This window comes from Cokeromyces recurvatus (assembly GCF_025118155.1).
Source record: "Cokeromyces recurvatus strain NRRL 2243 chromosome Unknown BX663scaffold_2, whole genome shotgun sequence".
Lineage (NCBI taxonomy): Eukaryota > Fungi > Mucoromycota > Mucoromycetes > Mucorales > Mucoraceae > Cokeromyces > Cokeromyces recurvatus.
The window spans coordinates 872,626-888,515 of NW_026251388.1; the positions used below are offsets into that span (position 1 = coordinate 872,626).

General features: G+C 31.8%; 6 protein-coding genes across 6 annotated transcripts; 3 read left to right on the forward strand and 3 right to left on the reverse strand.

Annotated features, from left to right (window-relative positions):
• Nucleotides 1-410: 410 nt before the first annotated feature.
• BX663DRAFT_548242 (cytochrome b5) lies at nucleotides 411-1,165 on the forward strand (the record flags this gene model as incomplete). Its single annotated transcript, XM_051531064.1, has 6 exons — nucleotides 411-521; nucleotides 590-599; nucleotides 707-733; nucleotides 797-891; nucleotides 957-1,030; nucleotides 1,084-1,165. 6 exons carry the CDS (start codon nucleotides 411-413, stop codon nucleotides 1,163-1,165), a joined length of 399 nt encoding a protein of 132 aa, XP_051387151.1.
• Nucleotides 1,166-2,027: 862 nt separating this feature from the next.
• Nucleotides 2,028-2,474, forward strand: BX663DRAFT_495047 (uncharacterized protein). The gene is made up of 2 exons (XM_051525577.1): nucleotides 2,028-2,337; nucleotides 2,409-2,474. The coding sequence occupies exon 1, from the start codon at nucleotides 2,036-2,038 to the stop codon at nucleotides 2,207-2,209; it is 174 nt and encodes a 57-aa protein (XP_051387152.1). The 5' UTR covers nucleotides 2,028-2,035; the 3' UTR covers nucleotides 2,210-2,337; nucleotides 2,409-2,474.
• A 181-nt stretch (nucleotides 2,475-2,655) lies between these two features.
• On the forward strand, nucleotides 2,656-4,488 carry BX663DRAFT_495049 (kinase-like domain-containing protein). The gene is made up of 4 exons (XM_051525578.1): nucleotides 2,656-2,845; nucleotides 2,901-3,215; nucleotides 3,275-3,448; nucleotides 3,550-4,488. Exons 1-4 carry the CDS (start codon nucleotides 2,698-2,700, stop codon nucleotides 4,422-4,424), a joined length of 1,512 nt encoding a protein of 503 aa, XP_051387153.1. The 5' UTR covers nucleotides 2,656-2,697; the 3' UTR covers nucleotides 4,425-4,488.
• On the reverse strand, nucleotides 4,455-6,947 carry BX663DRAFT_495050 (uncharacterized protein). Its single transcript, XM_051525579.1, has one exon. It carries the CDS (start codon nucleotides 6,911-6,913, stop codon nucleotides 4,697-4,699), a length of 2,217 nt encoding a protein of 738 aa, XP_051387154.1. The 5' UTR covers nucleotides 6,914-6,947; the 3' UTR covers nucleotides 4,455-4,696.
• A 1,151-nt stretch (nucleotides 6,948-8,098) lies between these two features.
• Nucleotides 8,099-10,215, reverse strand: BX663DRAFT_465650 (Adenylosuccinate synthetase). The gene is made up of 4 exons (XM_051524038.1): nucleotides 9,951-10,215; nucleotides 9,810-9,879; nucleotides 9,614-9,709; nucleotides 8,099-9,489 (listed from the first exon to the last, which is right to left on the reverse strand). Exons 1-4 carry the CDS (start codon nucleotides 10,068-10,070, stop codon nucleotides 8,483-8,485), a joined length of 1,293 nt encoding a protein of 430 aa, XP_051387155.1. The 5' UTR covers nucleotides 10,071-10,215; the 3' UTR covers nucleotides 8,099-8,482.
• Nucleotides 10,216-10,656: 441 nt separating this feature from the next.
• On the reverse strand, nucleotides 10,657-14,580 carry BX663DRAFT_495057 (uncharacterized protein). The gene is made up of 6 exons (XM_051525580.1): nucleotides 14,286-14,580; nucleotides 14,015-14,224; nucleotides 11,729-13,954; nucleotides 11,401-11,671; nucleotides 11,157-11,326; nucleotides 10,657-11,088 (listed from the first exon to the last, which is right to left on the reverse strand). Exons 1-6 carry the CDS (start codon nucleotides 14,538-14,540, stop codon nucleotides 10,738-10,740), a joined length of 3,483 nt encoding a protein of 1,160 aa, XP_051387156.1. The 5' UTR covers nucleotides 14,541-14,580; the 3' UTR covers nucleotides 10,657-10,737.
• Nucleotides 14,581-15,890: the final 1,310 nt, after the last annotated feature.

The window sequence follows — 15,890 nt, forward strand, 5'->3', positions numbered from 1 at the left end:
ATATCTATTTTACTTTTTTTTTTCAAAATCTTTTAAAGTCATTTTGGTCAAAACTCAAGACTGGTATTTAAGACAAATAAATTTACCTTAACTGATTATATTAATAAACTCATTCAGTCAGCTTAAAAGGCTATGATTAAGGATTTACAAGGATAAACATTGTGTTAGGTCTTGATGCAAAATAAAAATAAAAATAAAAATAAAAATAAAAAAAAACCTAAAAATATCAGAACAACGAACCCTACATTTCAACTGGATCGGATTATCTCGGTCCATGAAATTCATATTACACAATGTTATTGTTAAATTTGGATTATTTTATTTCACGTCAATTTTATTATTTCACCCCACTTCTTTCTTTTTCTTATCACCACTCACACACCCCCTACTCTTTTATAGTTTTAAAAAAAATGTCTCTTGCTGTTTATTCCTTAGATGATGTATCAAAACACAATACTAGACAAAGTTTATGGTTAGCTATTCATGATAAAGTTTATGATATCACTGAGTTCATTTTAGAGGTAATATTTTCTCACTTTCTAAAATAATTAAATTCTAATTCCTTCAATATTCAAATTTATGGTAATAGCACCCTGGTGGTAAGATGATACATACTAGAAATTGATTTTAACAAGGCAGCATAAGCATGTGAACACTAATATTTTTATCCCCTCCCCTTACTTTTTTTTTTTTTTTTGTATATTAGGTGAAGAAGTCTTATTTGATGAAGCAGGTAAGGAAATGGAGGGGGGTTTTTTCTGAACAAATATATTAAACTAGTCATCGTATTAAATAGGTAAAGATGCTACTGAAGCATTCGAAGATATTGGTCACTCTGATGAAGCCCATGACATGTTGGAAAAATATTTAATTGGTACTTTGGACGAAGCCGTAAGTTGGAATAAAAAAAAATCGAGTAAAGATAAAATAGAGTCGTCTTACTATTATTATTTTAGTCTCAAAACAAAGAACGTAAATTCAATGTTATTCGCGCTGGTGAACTTCCCGAGACTAAAAAATCAGTCGCATCGTAAGTATGACTAACACTAAATGAAAGCAAAATATTTATGAGTATTATTATAGTTCTCTTCGTGTTATTTTGCCCGCTCTTGCAGTTGTTGGTATTATTGCTTACAAGTATTTATTTGCTCCTAAATCTCACTAATTTACGCAGAATGTAACTGAAATAATAATTATTACTTATTTATTACTATCTTCTTTTTTTTTCTCATTTTTGGAAAGACAAGTGTAGACGTGTACACACATTTATGGAATATACATTAAATTTTTTCTTCAAAATTCACAAGATTTTTTTGTTTTTTTAAGAATAATATCTTTGTTAAAAAAGGACTACATAGAATTTTTATAGAGTTCTACATTTTTTTTTATTAGATTCAGGAACGGCAGGTTAAGAGAAAAGTAAATAAACCTAAGACAATTACTTTCATTATATTCCTGAAGAATATCAATCGTGTGAATACTTGTATTATTCATTACTAATAAAACTTTTATATGCTACAATCATGAAGAACACCTGTCACCCTTTTTATAAGATTAAATCAAATTCAAATTTAGCATTTCTAAGCTGTGAGAATGGAGATTATCTGGCGCACTAAAAAAATTCTTTTCAGGAACAACTACAGAAACATCTCTTTAGATGAATGTCATGAAAATTTATAAGTATTCCCTTTTTCTTTAATATCTGTAATTTGTTTATTTGTATAATAACTCTGCACATTTATAAACTTGCAGTGTGCAAGATAAGGTACTATGCACCTACTGGACTAAGCCAAGTTCGTCAAAAAAAAAAAAAAATGACAGTCAATAGTTTACTTTCTAAAAGAAATAAATAATGCTAGTATTATCAATATATTATAATAATTGACAGACTACAAAAGTAATGATAAAACAGACAAAGTTATCGAATGTATATTTAAGTGCTTTTTCTCACAAAATTGAGCACTGCTTCGACCTTGTTCTTGTTTATAATAGATTAAAAGTAATAATAGTTAAAGAATTAGTGTCAAATCAATTGATGTTTTCTATGAAATCGAATATGTACAATATAACTTTACTTCCAGGTTTCTCACTTAACTCTTTATATGTATATATATATTATTGGTACTTAATATCTGTTTTCTGTTTCTTTACCTTATTACCTCTTCTTATATTTAGATTTTTATTCTATAATGATTGGTTAACATATTGATTTTCTTCTAAATCAGCTCTAACAAGCCGTGTATTTTGCTGTTATACTTTTGAGTAATAGAGCTTTCTTTAAATAAACTAAAACTTTGTAGTTTTGATTGCTATAAGGCTTAATCACCCTTTTACCAACTTTTAGATATAGGTTATTTATATGTATGTTAATTAAAAGATCTATCTTATACATCGTATAGGTAATATACCAGTAATAATACAAATAATTACTTCGAAAAAAAAAGGATAATACTTTAAGTGAAATAAAAATTATCACTAAAAGTTTAAATAATAACAAGAATACAAAGCATAAAAAAAACTTGCTTTTTTTTTTTCTAATTTTCATATTATGGTAATGTATCCAATAGAGAAGAAAACACCAAAATAGCAGTTAAATAAATCACACCAAATATAAATATGTTACACGTAGTTTTTTTATTTATTTATCTCTTTACTTTTTTTTTTCAACTTTGCTTTTGAAGCCAGATATAAAGCATAATGACAATATTAAATAATTACTATACAATTTCTATTGAAGATGGGTCTGAAAAATTCACAATTAATAAAAAGTACACGATTATTCGAAAAATAGGATCTGGATCATATGGATCTGTCTGTAGTGCTATTAATACGGATGTTAATGAAGGTAATTGTATTCATCGATTATATTAACTTATATTAATGAAAAGTTAATTTTATAGTGGTTGCCATTAAAAAGTGTAGACATGTGTTTGATAAAAAACTTATCACAAAGCGTTGTCTTCGTGAAATAAAATTATTGAAGCATTTCAATGGTCATCCACGCATCATTGATCTAAAGGCAATAGATATTGTGGATCCAAAAACTTTCAATGAAATTTATTTAATACAGACTTGCTGTGATACAACCATGGCTGATATCATTCACTCAAAAGTGGAATTAGAGCCTGTTCATTATCAATGGTTTATGTATCAATTATTATCTGGCTTAAAGTATATTCATAGCGCCAACGTCCTTCATCGTGACTTGAAACCAGGTACATATAATGGTAACAAACGGTATGATATCAATAACTAAACTATTTTCAATAAACAGCAAATATCCTTGTTAATGAAAATTGCGACTTAAGAATATGTGATTTTGGTATGGCTAGAGGTATTGCTCTACCTTCAAGTTCTATTGAATCACAATATATGTCACATTATGTCGTTACGCGTTGGTATCGCGCGCCAGAAATTATGCTTAGCCGTAATGCATATGGGAAGTCAAGTAAGCTTTATGATGATCTCACTAGATGATTAGAAATCTAAACATATTTTTTTTTTAAAAAAAAAAAAAAAAAAAAAAAAAAAAAAAAAAAAAAAAAAAAGTTGATATGTGGTCTCTTGGCTGTATATTGGCAGAACTATTAGGTCGTAAAGTGTTATTTAAAGGAACAGATTATGTTGATCAGCTTCATAAGATTGTCGGTATTCTTGGCTTACCAAATGAAACTTCATTTTGGGATAGTTCGTCATCTGTAACTGAATATATTAGAAGTTTGCGTGATGAAAATGGATTACCTCCTCCTAAAGAACCAATTGATTTTCATTTGTTATTTCCAAATGCGTCTTCGGATGCTATTCACTTACTTGAGAACTTACTTTGTCTGGATCCTTCAAAAAGGTTAACAGCAAGTGAAGCGTTAGAACATCCTTTTGTAGCTATCGTTAGAGATCCAACATCTACAGGAGATGAAACTGTATGTCCTTCCATTTTTGATTTTGAAAGCTTTGAAATGATTGAAAGTGAGCATGTTTTACGTCAATGTATTATTGAAGAAGTAATTCATAGTAAAGAGTTCATGAATAAGGATGACTGCTCTTATCAAAATAATTACATAACCTCGTCATTGTTATCTTCTACTAATTATATTCAAAAGTCTAACAGTCGAAGATATACGGGGGGATCTATTTCTACTACTTCATCTGCTTCTGCAGCAGAGGCTAGTTTAAATGCAATGAACTTTCTTGCTCAACAGCAGGGAAAATTAGAGTCTTACATCAATAGCAGTGGATGTTACATGCTTATGGGCAATAATCAATTAGTAGGTGAACCAGAAGATATGAATGAAGATGACATGAAAATGTTGGATAGCGATGATAGCCAAAATGAAATGGCTATTGTTGGTAAAGGACGAACACTTATGGGCCCAACTAATGCTGATTATCAAGCATTGGAACGACATTTAAGTCGGGATTGGTAAAAAAAAAGAAAAGAAAAGTAAAAAGAAAGAAAAAAAAAGAAAAAAAAAAAAAAGAGAGCTTTATATAGATTATACCCTTCTCTTTTCATTACTCTTACTGTTTATCTATAATGAGATATAATAATATAGTTTAACTGTATGCATCATATATACACTTATTTATTTTATCATTTTATTTTCTAATATATACATGTATAAAAAGAAACATCTCTACTGTTATTGTATTATTCTGGATTCTTTTTATCATGTATTACAGAGTAAAGTCATCTATTTTACATAATTGTACACTCAGAGTCCTTTGAATGGGCAGCGGTATTATGATCGTCACGAGTATATTGACGTCTTTGATGAGGTTTGGCACCACTGTATTTTAATTCAGTCAAACGTTGCATAGCTCTACGATAATTTTGAGCAGCAGCTCGCATGTACCAACGCTTTGCTTCCTCTAAACTCTGTCTTGTCCCTGTACCAGTTTCCGTATAATAACCCACTGCATATTCGGCTTTGGCACTACCTTTATCAGCTGCTTTACGAGCCCATAGGTAAGCCTCTGTATCATTTTGAGGCAAAATACCATCAGCACCTGTCAAGTACCAACCCGAGAGTGCAAATTCAGCTTCTATATTACCTTGCTCAGCAGCTCTTGAATACCATGCAATAGAGCGACGTGGATCGATAGGACAATTTAGGTAACCATTTTCATAAGCCCATCCTAGTTTATATTGAGAGGGAGCGTAACCATACTGAGCTGCCTGTGTAAATAGTTCACGAGAATAATTTGGATCAGGTATAACGGATGGTATACCTTCCTTTTCGTAGGCCAGCCCCAACTCATGTAAAGCATGTGGATGATCTTGATCTGCTTGTTGAGCTGCTCTTTTCAACCAAGAGATGCCTTCACGTGGCGCCTTTGGTAGCCCCAAATGGCCCTTTAACAAAATTATACCCAACTTATACATTGCCACTTGATTTCCCAGATTAGCTGCCTTTCGATAAAACTGAATTGCATGGTTCTTATCCCGTTTTGTACCTACACCTACCTCATAACATACAGCGGCTCGAAATGTGCAACCTGGATGACTCTGTTTAGACCCTTGAACGTACAATGCAAAGGCCTTTTCGCTATCCTGGTTTAGACCCATAGTACCTGAGCCGTAGCAATTGGCCAAGAAGAACTGTGCCTCTGCATAACCCTGTTTTCCCATTCCCGAATGAGCTGCTAATTTTTTAATCAACTTCTGTGCTTCTAAAATCATTGCATCTCGTGCTTTCTTAACATTTTGTTTATCTGACTGTTGTTGTTGTTGTTGTTGTTGTTGTTGTTGTTGTTGTTGTTGTTGTTGTTCTCCTAATTGATTCGCAGCTTCTAATAAAAACTTGGCTAAATCAAGAATGGCTTGAGGATCATTGCTATTCTTAGCTTTATCACGGTATTTGTCAATATTTTCTTTGGTTATGGACGGGAAAGGGTTTTGTTTACTAGGACGTTGTCCAGCTGTATTTGCCACAGATAGCGAACTATCCATTAAATAACTTGTATCGTCGTAGTTGTTTATTACGTTTTGTTGATTTGGAGTCCGCACCATCCTATTAGGCCACATCATACTGGGTTGTTTTGGAGGTCCATAATAGTTTGGATTATAATATTGACTATGGATAGGTGGTAGTGGTGGTGATGGACGATCATCATTATAATTTATTTGTAGTGGTTGTGTTAAGGAGACCATATTATATGGTTGGGATGATATCGTAGACTGTGGTGGTGGTGGTGCTGGCGCTGGTGCTGGTGCTGGTGGCGGTGGCGGTGGCGGTGGCAACAAAGAATATGCAGAGCTTTGGGGTCTATATTGAGATAGGGATCTTTCAGGATAATAAGCAGTGGATGGTTGTCTAGTCATATTTACATTTTGAACAAAGGAATAATTTCTTGATAATTGTTGCTGCTGTGCAGTTTGGAATGCTACAGATGAATGAATACTATTTGTATTTCGATGACCTTTATGGTTCATATCAGGAAAAAAAGACTGATTTTTTCTATTATTATTATTATTATTATATTGAATAGAAGGTGAATATTGCAAATGAGTAGTATTTATTGGTGTTGAATTACTGTTTGCAATAGGAGAAGAAACAGTAAGTGAAGTGGAACTACTATTAGAAAGATAAGATGATGAATTTCTATGCATTTTTAAGTCTGATGTAGATAAGGAAGACTGTATAGTTGCAACATCATCTGGCTTTTGAACAGTAGACGATACTGTATACATTGTTTGGTCTTTATCTTTTTCAGATAACGATTGTGGTTGTTGTGGTTGTTGTAGTTGAAAAATAGAATTACCATTATCTTTTGACTGATTTTCATTGATTAATAGTTTTTCAGTAGGAAGATGCTCAAAGTCAAAGGTCATAAAATAAGATGAAGCAGATTTACTATCATTTGAGATAATACCTTTATGTACGTTATCATTCTTAGGTACTGTTGCTGTCATAGATAATATATGTAGAAAGAAAGAAAGAAAGAAAGAAAAAAAGGAAAAAAAAAGGCCTATTCAATGAGTTACAATTTATATTATTGTCTGGCGTTTGTGTTACATCAGTTACGAATTTGCCTCACGTTTAAATAATAATCTTAAGAAATTCTAATTGAGTACTACATATTGAATATAGCAAAATTGCCTGAAAGGAAAACTCGCTAAAAAAAAAAAAAAAAAAAAAAAAAAAAAAAAAAAATAACCCCTTACAGTCAAGGATAAAAAAAAAAAGAAACAAGAGATATGAAAGGAACAAATGAAAAGAAAATAGTGCATCTATGACACTATTAATGAAAGGGAGAGAAAATAAGCCAGTTGAGGAATCTTTGCCCGAGTTATAGCAGTAATGGAAGCGGGTCTTTATGGTGAAAAAGGTAATTAAGCTCGTGAAGAACGGTACAAGTGACTGACGAACAGATATATCAAGAAAGCATATTGAAATATATATGCGATTAATGTGTATAAAGCTTCTTTAAAAAAAAAAAAAAAAAAAAAAAAAAAAAAAAAAAAGAAAAAAGAAAAAGAAAAATAAGGGGGATTGGAAAGGGGACTATTAATAGTTTCAGGTAATGAAAGCCGATATGACAGTTTTATAGGATGCTTGGGTAAGTAATTTAAATGGCCATTGGATAACCTTCCAAGGTATCAACAGTTACATCAACTATATTCAAGAAAAGACAGGGATAGCAGAAGAATTGGATCTATTAACATAAACAAGTAAACACTGTGTTCGTAATTTCAACTTATTAGGGGCGTTCCTATGTTGATTTCAAGAACTTATACTATTAAAGTAATTCTTGAATTGTGTCTTGTTTTGCGATAAAGGTTATATCGTTCGCTTAGAATGCATAGCCAATTCGCGATGCTATATAGACAGTTGTTATATTATCAGACAGTTGATGAGATCAGAATAATCACGACAAACTATGAATATGCATAAAAAAGAAAAGAGGTGATAAGGTAGAGTTCCAAAGAATACTAGTAATAGATGGAGAGTAAAAGGATAGTGCAGCGTTTAGGAGAACTTCAAACTGATCATCATAAAAAAAAATATTTATATGTAAAAATAAAAGTGAGTTAATAAGACTAAACAATCGTTCTAAAAATCGATTATTTTATTTATATTTTTAAATGAGGAGTATTATAAGAATACAAAAATATCTAAAATTAGAGAGGAATCGGCAAAGTATTCAGTTACGTGTACACTATTTATAGTAGATGTATTGGTTGCGAAAACGTATATGAATGCATTAGATCCATCCTTTCTTTGATATTATTTATCCATACATCTGGAGTCTGGATAAAGAGCAATCGATTTGAATTATTAATCTTTGGTGCGTAATGTTTGTAGAGATATACATAATATAAAAATATTTTTCTTTATTTAATTTAAAGATGTATGTTGATATAAGGAATTGTTTTTTGTTTATATTATTATAATGAAATCTACACTATGTATACAAATATAAAGAAGGAAAAGACAAAAGATAAACCAATAACTAACTATTCTATTACTAATTGCTGTTCTTAATTAGAAACGGGTTTATGAATCATATCTTCACGACCAGCACCAACACCAATCCATTCAATAGGAACACCAGTCTCCTTTTCAATAAATTCAATGTATTTCTTTGTATTTTCAGGAAGATCTTCATATTTTTTACATTTGGAGATATCCGTCATCCAACCAGGAAGTTCAACATATTCAACTTCAACCTTTTCAAGAAGATCAAGGTCAGATGGGAAAGAAGTCAATTTCTTACCATTCAAATTATATGCGACAGCAACTTTGATAGTAGGTAATTGATCAAGAATATCAAGCTTAGTCAAATTGAAACTTGTATATCCGTTAATCATTGTAGAGTATTTTAAGACAACTAAATCCAACCAGCCACAACGACGCTTACGACCTGTTGTGACACCGAATTCAAAACCTACAGTCTGAAGGTGTTCACCAATTTCATTCAATTGTTCAGTAGGGAAAGGACCACCACCAACACGAGTACAATAGGCTTTTACGACACCGATGATATTTGAGATCTTACTGGGGGGGACACCAAGACCGGTACAGACACCACCAACAGAAGTGTTGGAGGAAGTAACATAAGGATATGTACCAAAATCAATATCAAGCATTAAGGCATTTGCGCCTTCAACAAGGATACGCTTACCAGCTTTGATTTGTTCGTAAAGATAAGGAACAGTATCAATGACATAAGGTCTAACACGTTCAGCGAGTTCTTTATAACGTTCAAGTTCACCTTCAACATCGTATTCAAAGTTACCATAACGTTTACGCTTGTTTTCAACCATTGTTCTAAAACGAGCAGAGAATTCCTCAAATTCAAAAAGATGATGAACACGAATACCAGAACGAGAGGCCTTTGAGGAATAAGTAGGACCAATACCCTTACCAGTAGTACCAATACTACCACGACCTAATTCAATTTCTTTAAGACCATCAACCTTTTGGTGGAGATCGAAAACAAGATGAGCACGGTCGGAGAGAAGCAAACGGCCTTCACAATTGAGACCTAAAATTTTTTTTTTTTTTTTTTGAAAATTAATAAAGAATTTACTTCAAGCTAAATCATTTTTTTCTTTTTTTTCAATTTTTAAATTTTTTTCTTTTTAAATTTTTTAATCTTTAAAACTTACCCTTAGCTTCAAGTTTGGCTTTCTCTTCAAAGAAAGAAGGCAAATGGACTACAACACCATTACCAATCAAGGCAATACAGTTAGGATTAATCAAACCTATATACATATAAAAAAATATAAAATGAATAAATATGAACGCGTTTTTTTTACATGTATAAGAAAATCAAAAATATTTTTTTTTATAAAAATGACATACCAGAAGGCAACATATGGAAATCATATTTAACATCATTAACGACAATAGTATGACCAGCATTATTACCACCCTATATTAAAAGAAAATATGAATACAACAAGACGACACGATAAAGGCAAAAAATAAATAAGAATAACGTACAGCACAACGGGCACAGATGTCAGCTTCAGCACAAAGGATATCGGATAATTTACCCTTACCCTCGTCACCCCATTGTGAGCCAAGTACAACAGAAATACGACCTTCTTGCAAAGTGGACATTATGATTTAAAGATGAGGAAAACCAACAAGAACAAAAGCTCGACACTTTTCGGCTCATTAAATACGCAAAAACAAAACAAAAAAAAATTTTTTTTCCCTGTCATAAAAAAAAAGATGCTGGGACTTCCCTAATTTTATTTGTCCGGTTATATGACTCTTAGATGACTGGAATAAGTGTAAACAAATTTTTTTTTTTTATAAAAGCAGTTAGAATCAATATTATTGGATACATTTATCCGCAACCTTCCATTTAATCTGATATTCTGCGCTGATATGTCGAAGATATGAAGTTTTTTTTTTTTTTTTTTCTACTCAGATAGCTCCGTGTGACATTAAGACAAGAAGTTTGTTAAGTTATTACATTAAGAAAAAGCTACTAAAGACAAGTAAAGTAAAGAATGTTGCAATTATTATGTAAATTAGTATGAGGACGATTTCTTCTGAATTACTATTATTATTCTGCAAGTGGATATGTAAGATATTTTATAATATTAATGTTAAATATTGTTATTCCGAAATTGTATATCAAAGCCCACTTGGTTTTGATAATAATAGCAGCAGCAATTACTGTATTTGATAGGGCTTTTTTTTTTTTTGGTTCATATATTAACAATTTATTAAATGAATATTTGTAACAAGTCTATCTTATTTGTTTATTAAATATACATTAAGAGGCTTTACTCTTTTGTTGTTCTTTACGGAAATAGTCTTTACGACGTTCCTTCTCCTTTTTCTCGTTTATCTCAGCAATCTTTGCTCTCTTCTTTTCAACCATTTCACGTCGTTCGTTATTCTTAAGTTTACGCTTACGATCCTTTTCATTACGAAGTGTATTTAATTGTTGCATTAAGGTATAAATTTTCTTTTCTTCTGGCTCAAGAATAACTGCACGTTTACTCATATAAGATTGCTTTTTACTCTTTGTTGCATTCTTGGGTTTATTAGCAAATGGTAATTCAGCTTGAAGTGCTTTAGGAATCTTCAAGGCATTGAAGCGGCGCTCTTTTCTTTCAATAGGCTATTATAGAAATGTATAATTTAGTATACATGTTTATATTATTTTTTTTTTCTATCTTATAATTTTACCTTGTAAATAGAATCCACATTTTGAGGTGCATGCATATTCAATTCCTTTCTGACTTGGCCTGTTGTACGCATACCTTGCCATTTTTCTTTAGTAGATAATAAGAGTGATGTAACTGGGTTATAGAATTTACGTGGCTTAACAGGATACCAAGCTCTTAAGAAGACAATATCTAAAAAAATAAAATATGTATACAATTATTAAAAAAAAAAAAAAAAGTTCCTTGTTTCATATAAAAAACTTTACCACTCATTAAAATTTTATCCTCAAAAGTAGCACGGAAATGGCCATCGGGTTTAGGTAAAGCCTTTTTAACTTGACCACGAATACCAGATACAGTACGAATATTGGCACCTTCAAATTTAGCAACTTCTAATGCAGATGTAAACATGTCTCTGATAAATGCTGTGTTTTTATATATTTTAGTTGGAAAACCTGTTAATTTAAGTTTTTTAACTATTTCAGTAGATTGACTAATATCTACAATAACACCAGTTGCACTTATTCGGAAGTTTGCCTAATAAATAAAATATTAGCTTATGTTTAAAATAATTTAATTAGAGTCATAACTTACAGCTTTATTATCCGCTACATTTTGTACTGCACAGAAACCAGTATTGGGTGTATGCACAGGACCGTAAAAGGTACCCAAACAATGCATATGTTCTGGTGTATATTTAAGCATACGGTTACGTGTACCATCATTAAGTGAATAAATAGGGATACTTTGAAAGCGTCTCCAACCAATAGAGAAAATAAGAGGATCGTTTGTCTTGAGCGTCTTTGGGAACCAACGGTGGCGTTTAATTCTTACTTGAACCCAACCAAATTGATTTTCACTTGTTAAGAGACCACCAACAAGGACAGGATAAGTAGGATCAAAGTTCTGTACAAATTCACATGGCATATTTTTAAGCAAGATACGAACATAGCTTCCTGGACGATAACCTTCAACCATAGCTCGTGTTTGGGGATCATCATCCTCAAATTCGGCTCGATTCATTTGAAGCTGTTGTTCGATTTCTGCTTTCTTTTGCTCATAGAAATCCATTTTAGGTCCCTCATCATCATCTCCAAATTCTTCAATAAACTTTTTACGAAGTTCCTCTTTACGTTTTGCAATCTTTTCACGCTCAACCATAACAGGATCACGAATCATGCCTTCTTTATCTCTCTTCTTTTTATCTTTGTTCTCATCTTCTCCTTCTTCTTCTTCTTCATTTGCATCAGCTTCAAGGTCTTCAAAGTCACCCATCACTTCGTCTTCCTCTGCTGGGAAAGCACTTTCACCTTGAACAGCATCAATATCACCAGTAATGAAACGATTTCTAATAGAATCTAATGTATCTTCATCATCCCAATCTTCTAATTCTTCTAAATCAAAAGGATCGCGACTACTGTCAACTAGCTCTACTCTGTTTGTATTCTCTCTATTAATCTTGAAGAATTCTTCTTCTTCAGCATCTTCGACATCATCTTCATCCTTATTGTCATCACCATAATTACCGTTTAGAATATCTTCAGGAGTAAGCTCAGGGTGATTATAAATGAGCGAGATCAGGTTTGTTCGTCTGCGACTGGAAAACATATCACTTGCTTTTTCTTGAAGGTTAGCTTTCCAACGTAATTCACCAGCAAGCTCTTCATCATCAATTGAGTGTCTCTTTTTACGACCATCAACCATGACAAAATCTTCATTATCATCTACATCATCACCTAAATCACTATCACTATCTGCAAATTCATAATCAGGCTCATTGTCATCATTAGCTTCTTTATCTTCCTTTTCACCCTTCTTAGGAATATTTCTTGTATCAAATTTAGTTAAGGCTTTACCACGACGAGGAGCATCTTCTTCCTCATCCTCAAGATCCTCATCATCTCCGTCATCCATAACATCATCTTCATCATCTTCAACTTCATCCTCATCATCTATTTCTGCATCTTCATCACCAAACACAGCACGTCTACGGGTTCTACCATTTTCATCCTCTTCCAATAATTCTTTCACTTCACTTGCTTTCACAGGTGTAGATCCCGAGAAGATTCGTAATTCAGATTCTTCTAATTGAGCAGCAAGCGTATCTTGAGCGTCTTGAAGATCCATTACGAGTTTTTCACCTGTACCATAAGGTACGTTGGGTTCGTCATCAACATCATTCTCATCATCTTTATTAATTTCTGAAGGAGCATAGGCTGATTTCTTTGTAAAATGACCAGGCACATTAATATAGACAGCATCCTTATCATACATGACGCCACCCACATCAGACATGGGAGCATAGATTAATTTGTGTTTTTCATCTAATCTCTTACGTTCCTTATCAGGCAAAGGACAAGGATCAGGTAAAACAGAGACATCAGCTAGATCATGATCACCCGCTCCAGGAATATGAACACGCATGTTAGGCTTCAAATTCGTACCACGTAAATAGCCATATAGTGTAACTGTACGATCACAGTTTGGTTTACGGTGAAGTAGTTCAGGATCTGTCAAGTCTTCAATACGATCGGCTACTACATAAGGATGTGTATTACGCCAGACTAAAGGTCGAAACTTCATGACGGAAATAAAGCGAGAAAGATTTTGAATTTCCATATTAGGATATCTGCCGTTAATAATACCTGAAAGATAAAATAGTTTAGCACCCTGATAGATTTCTGTCCAGAAACGATGCTTTAATCTCTTTTTAGTTGTCTTTAATGTTTTGTTGTTACGAAACTTATCAAGATGGGTAAGAATACCCATAACTTTGGGAAAACCATGCGATTGTAAAATATTCAAAAATTCGAATGTTTCCTGTAGAAAAAAAAATGGTTATCATCAAGGCTATATAAATCTTTGAATGTGAAATTCTACCATTTCAAAACCAAAACTTGCATCGATCATCAGTAATACAAGATCAGCAACTTTAGCAATATCGATCATTGAATTTAAATCGTTGTTACATTCCATAAAGGTTAAACGTCTCTTTTTACCGCTTACAACGGTAATTGGACCTTTAATTTCATTCAAATTATGTTTTGTATAGCGTTTTACTAAAGATCGAATAAGTGTTGATTTACCAGTCTAATAATAATAATAAGATACATGAGCTATATTGTTGTATTTTATATATTTATCTACTTACACCAGGAGGACCAACGACAGCAACAACAACAGGAGGTGACTCCAAAGGAGTACGATCCACCATAGGTACATGAAGTTTCTTTTCACCAATATCAAAGTTTCTTCTTACTGTCTTTTCTGCTTTTCCAGCACTTTGGAAGGTGAATGCCTTGGGATTACTCGATTTCTTCGCATTGGCAAATTTATTTTCTTTTTTACGTTCAACTTTCTTTCCTGCCTTCTTTTTAATATGAGGCTTATGTGTTTTTTCCTCCATAATAATGAAAGCCTAATTCAAATAAAGAAAAAAAAAAAAAAAGCTTATAGTGTTCTTGTCAAATTTTTTTTTTTTATTATTATTATTTTTTACTTCCACTGTTGAATCAACATTACTTGAAAAGCAGTCATGAACCCAATTTGGAAATCATTATATTTCTCTTTAAAATTTAAGGAGGAAATAAAATAATAAGCATAGTAACACCTCCCAAGCTAAAAAATTTTTTAAAAAAAAAATATTTATTAGCAAGGTTTTTTTTTTGTTAATAAACTATTCGTATAAAAGTCTTTTAAAGGTTAATAATTTATATTACTATGTAGTATTAGGTATTTACTTACTTTTATGCCTATAAACAATAGGAAAGTACAGGTTATCCTTAGTAGCCGTGACTTGATTTCGTTCATAGTACTAAGCCATTGAAATATCCAGTATTATAATTTGTCGATTTCCCTTTTCTCTCCCCCCATAATCATCTAATATTTTTAAATTTAAAAATCAGTGTATTTAACTTAATTTTTGAGGACAATGGTAAGAACAACTGAATATCGACAGGAACCAAGTAAATGATTAGAATGAAGCTTCTAATGATTGTTCTAGAAAAAATATTGATAAAGAGCATTACTTTACACTTCCAATTTACTCTTGATAAAGTAGAGGCATTTTGCTGCTCCAACAGTCAAGCATTCTTATTGGAGTATATTCATTCTTTTGCTCTACAAACCCTTCCCCCAATTGTATAGAATGGATTTGTAGTGACTTCCAAAAATAACAATAAAAAGTGAGCACCTTTAAAGCATTCAAAAATACTGTTCTTAGTATGGGGATAATTTTTATTTTTTTTCAATAATCTAATTTTAAAAATGCTGACAAACTTTCCTGTAAGATATAAAATAAATACTGGATTTACATCTTCTTGACACTATCATTTTTCTTATTTTAACCTCTAGTAATAGCATTTACACATAGTTAAATATATTTTTTTTTGGTATTTAATCTTTCTTAACAGCAAATTAATGTAAATATACTAGTAAAGAGTTTAATGTCAGATCATAGAATTTGATTTTGTTAATTCTGCATCTCCTCTTAATAAAAGGGAACTTGTTTTATCCAGGAACTTTTATTATACGTCATTAAGACAATATTTGCTAAATGGTCAAGTTATAATAAATAAGAAAATTGGGGAGGGTCTTTTTTTTTCATTTTAAAAAAATCAGGGCCATTAATTTATTTATTGGTAAAATGGGGGGACGAAATATAATACTATCCAATCACATTAGAAATGATCTTAGTGGTTACCAAATCTGTGAACAAACAAATAAGTAAAATAGTTTTGCAGTCCAATGCCAAAGG

What these genes read in the sequence shown, in the direction of transcription:
- BX663DRAFT_495047 (XM_051525577.1), top strand. Translation starts at nt 2,036, where the DNA reads ATGTTTTCTATGAAATCGAATATGTACAATATAACTTTACTTCCAGGT.
- BX663DRAFT_495049 (XM_051525578.1), top strand. Translation starts at nt 2,698, where the DNA reads ATGACAATATTAAATAATTACTATACAATTTCTATTGAAGATGGGTCT. An exon ending in TAATACGGATGTTAATGAAG is followed by an intron (nt 2,846 to 2,900) that starts GTAATTGTATTC and finishes TTAATTTTATAG; the next exon opens with TGGTTGCCATTAAAAAGTGT. An exon ending in TAATGCATATGGGAAGTCAA is followed by an intron (nt 3,449 to 3,549) that starts GTAAGCTTTATG and finishes AAAAAAAAAAAG; the next exon opens with TTGATATGTGGTCTCTTGGC.
- BX663DRAFT_495050 (XM_051525579.1), bottom strand. Translation starts at nt 6,913, where the DNA reads ATGACAGCAACAGTACCTAAGAATGATAACGTACATAAAGGTATTATC.
- BX663DRAFT_465650 (XM_051524038.1), bottom strand. Translation starts at nt 10,070, where the DNA reads ATGTCCACTTTGCAAGAAGGTCGTATTTCTGTTGTACTTGGCTCACAA. An exon ending in ACATCTGTGCCCGTTGTGCT is followed by an intron (nt 9,880 to 9,950) that starts GTACGTTATTCT and finishes CTTTTAATATAG; the next exon opens with GGTGGTAATAATGCTGGTCA. An exon ending in TTTCCATATGTTGCCTTCTG is followed by an intron (nt 9,710 to 9,809) that starts GTATGTCATTTT and finishes ATATGTATATAG; the next exon opens with GTTTGATTAATCCTAACTGT.
- BX663DRAFT_495057 (XM_051525580.1), bottom strand. Translation starts at nt 14,540, where the DNA reads ATGGAGGAAAAAACACATAAGCCTCATATTAAAAAGAAGGCAGGAAAG. An exon ending in GGATAAAATTTTAATGAGTG is followed by an intron (nt 11,327 to 11,400) that starts GTAAAGTTTTTT and finishes TTATTTTTTTAG; the next exon opens with ATATTGTCTTCTTAAGAGCT. An exon ending in ATGTGGATTCTATTTACAAG is followed by an intron (nt 11,089 to 11,156) that starts GTAAAATTATAA and finishes TTTCTATAATAG; the next exon opens with CCTATTGAAAGAAAAGAGCG.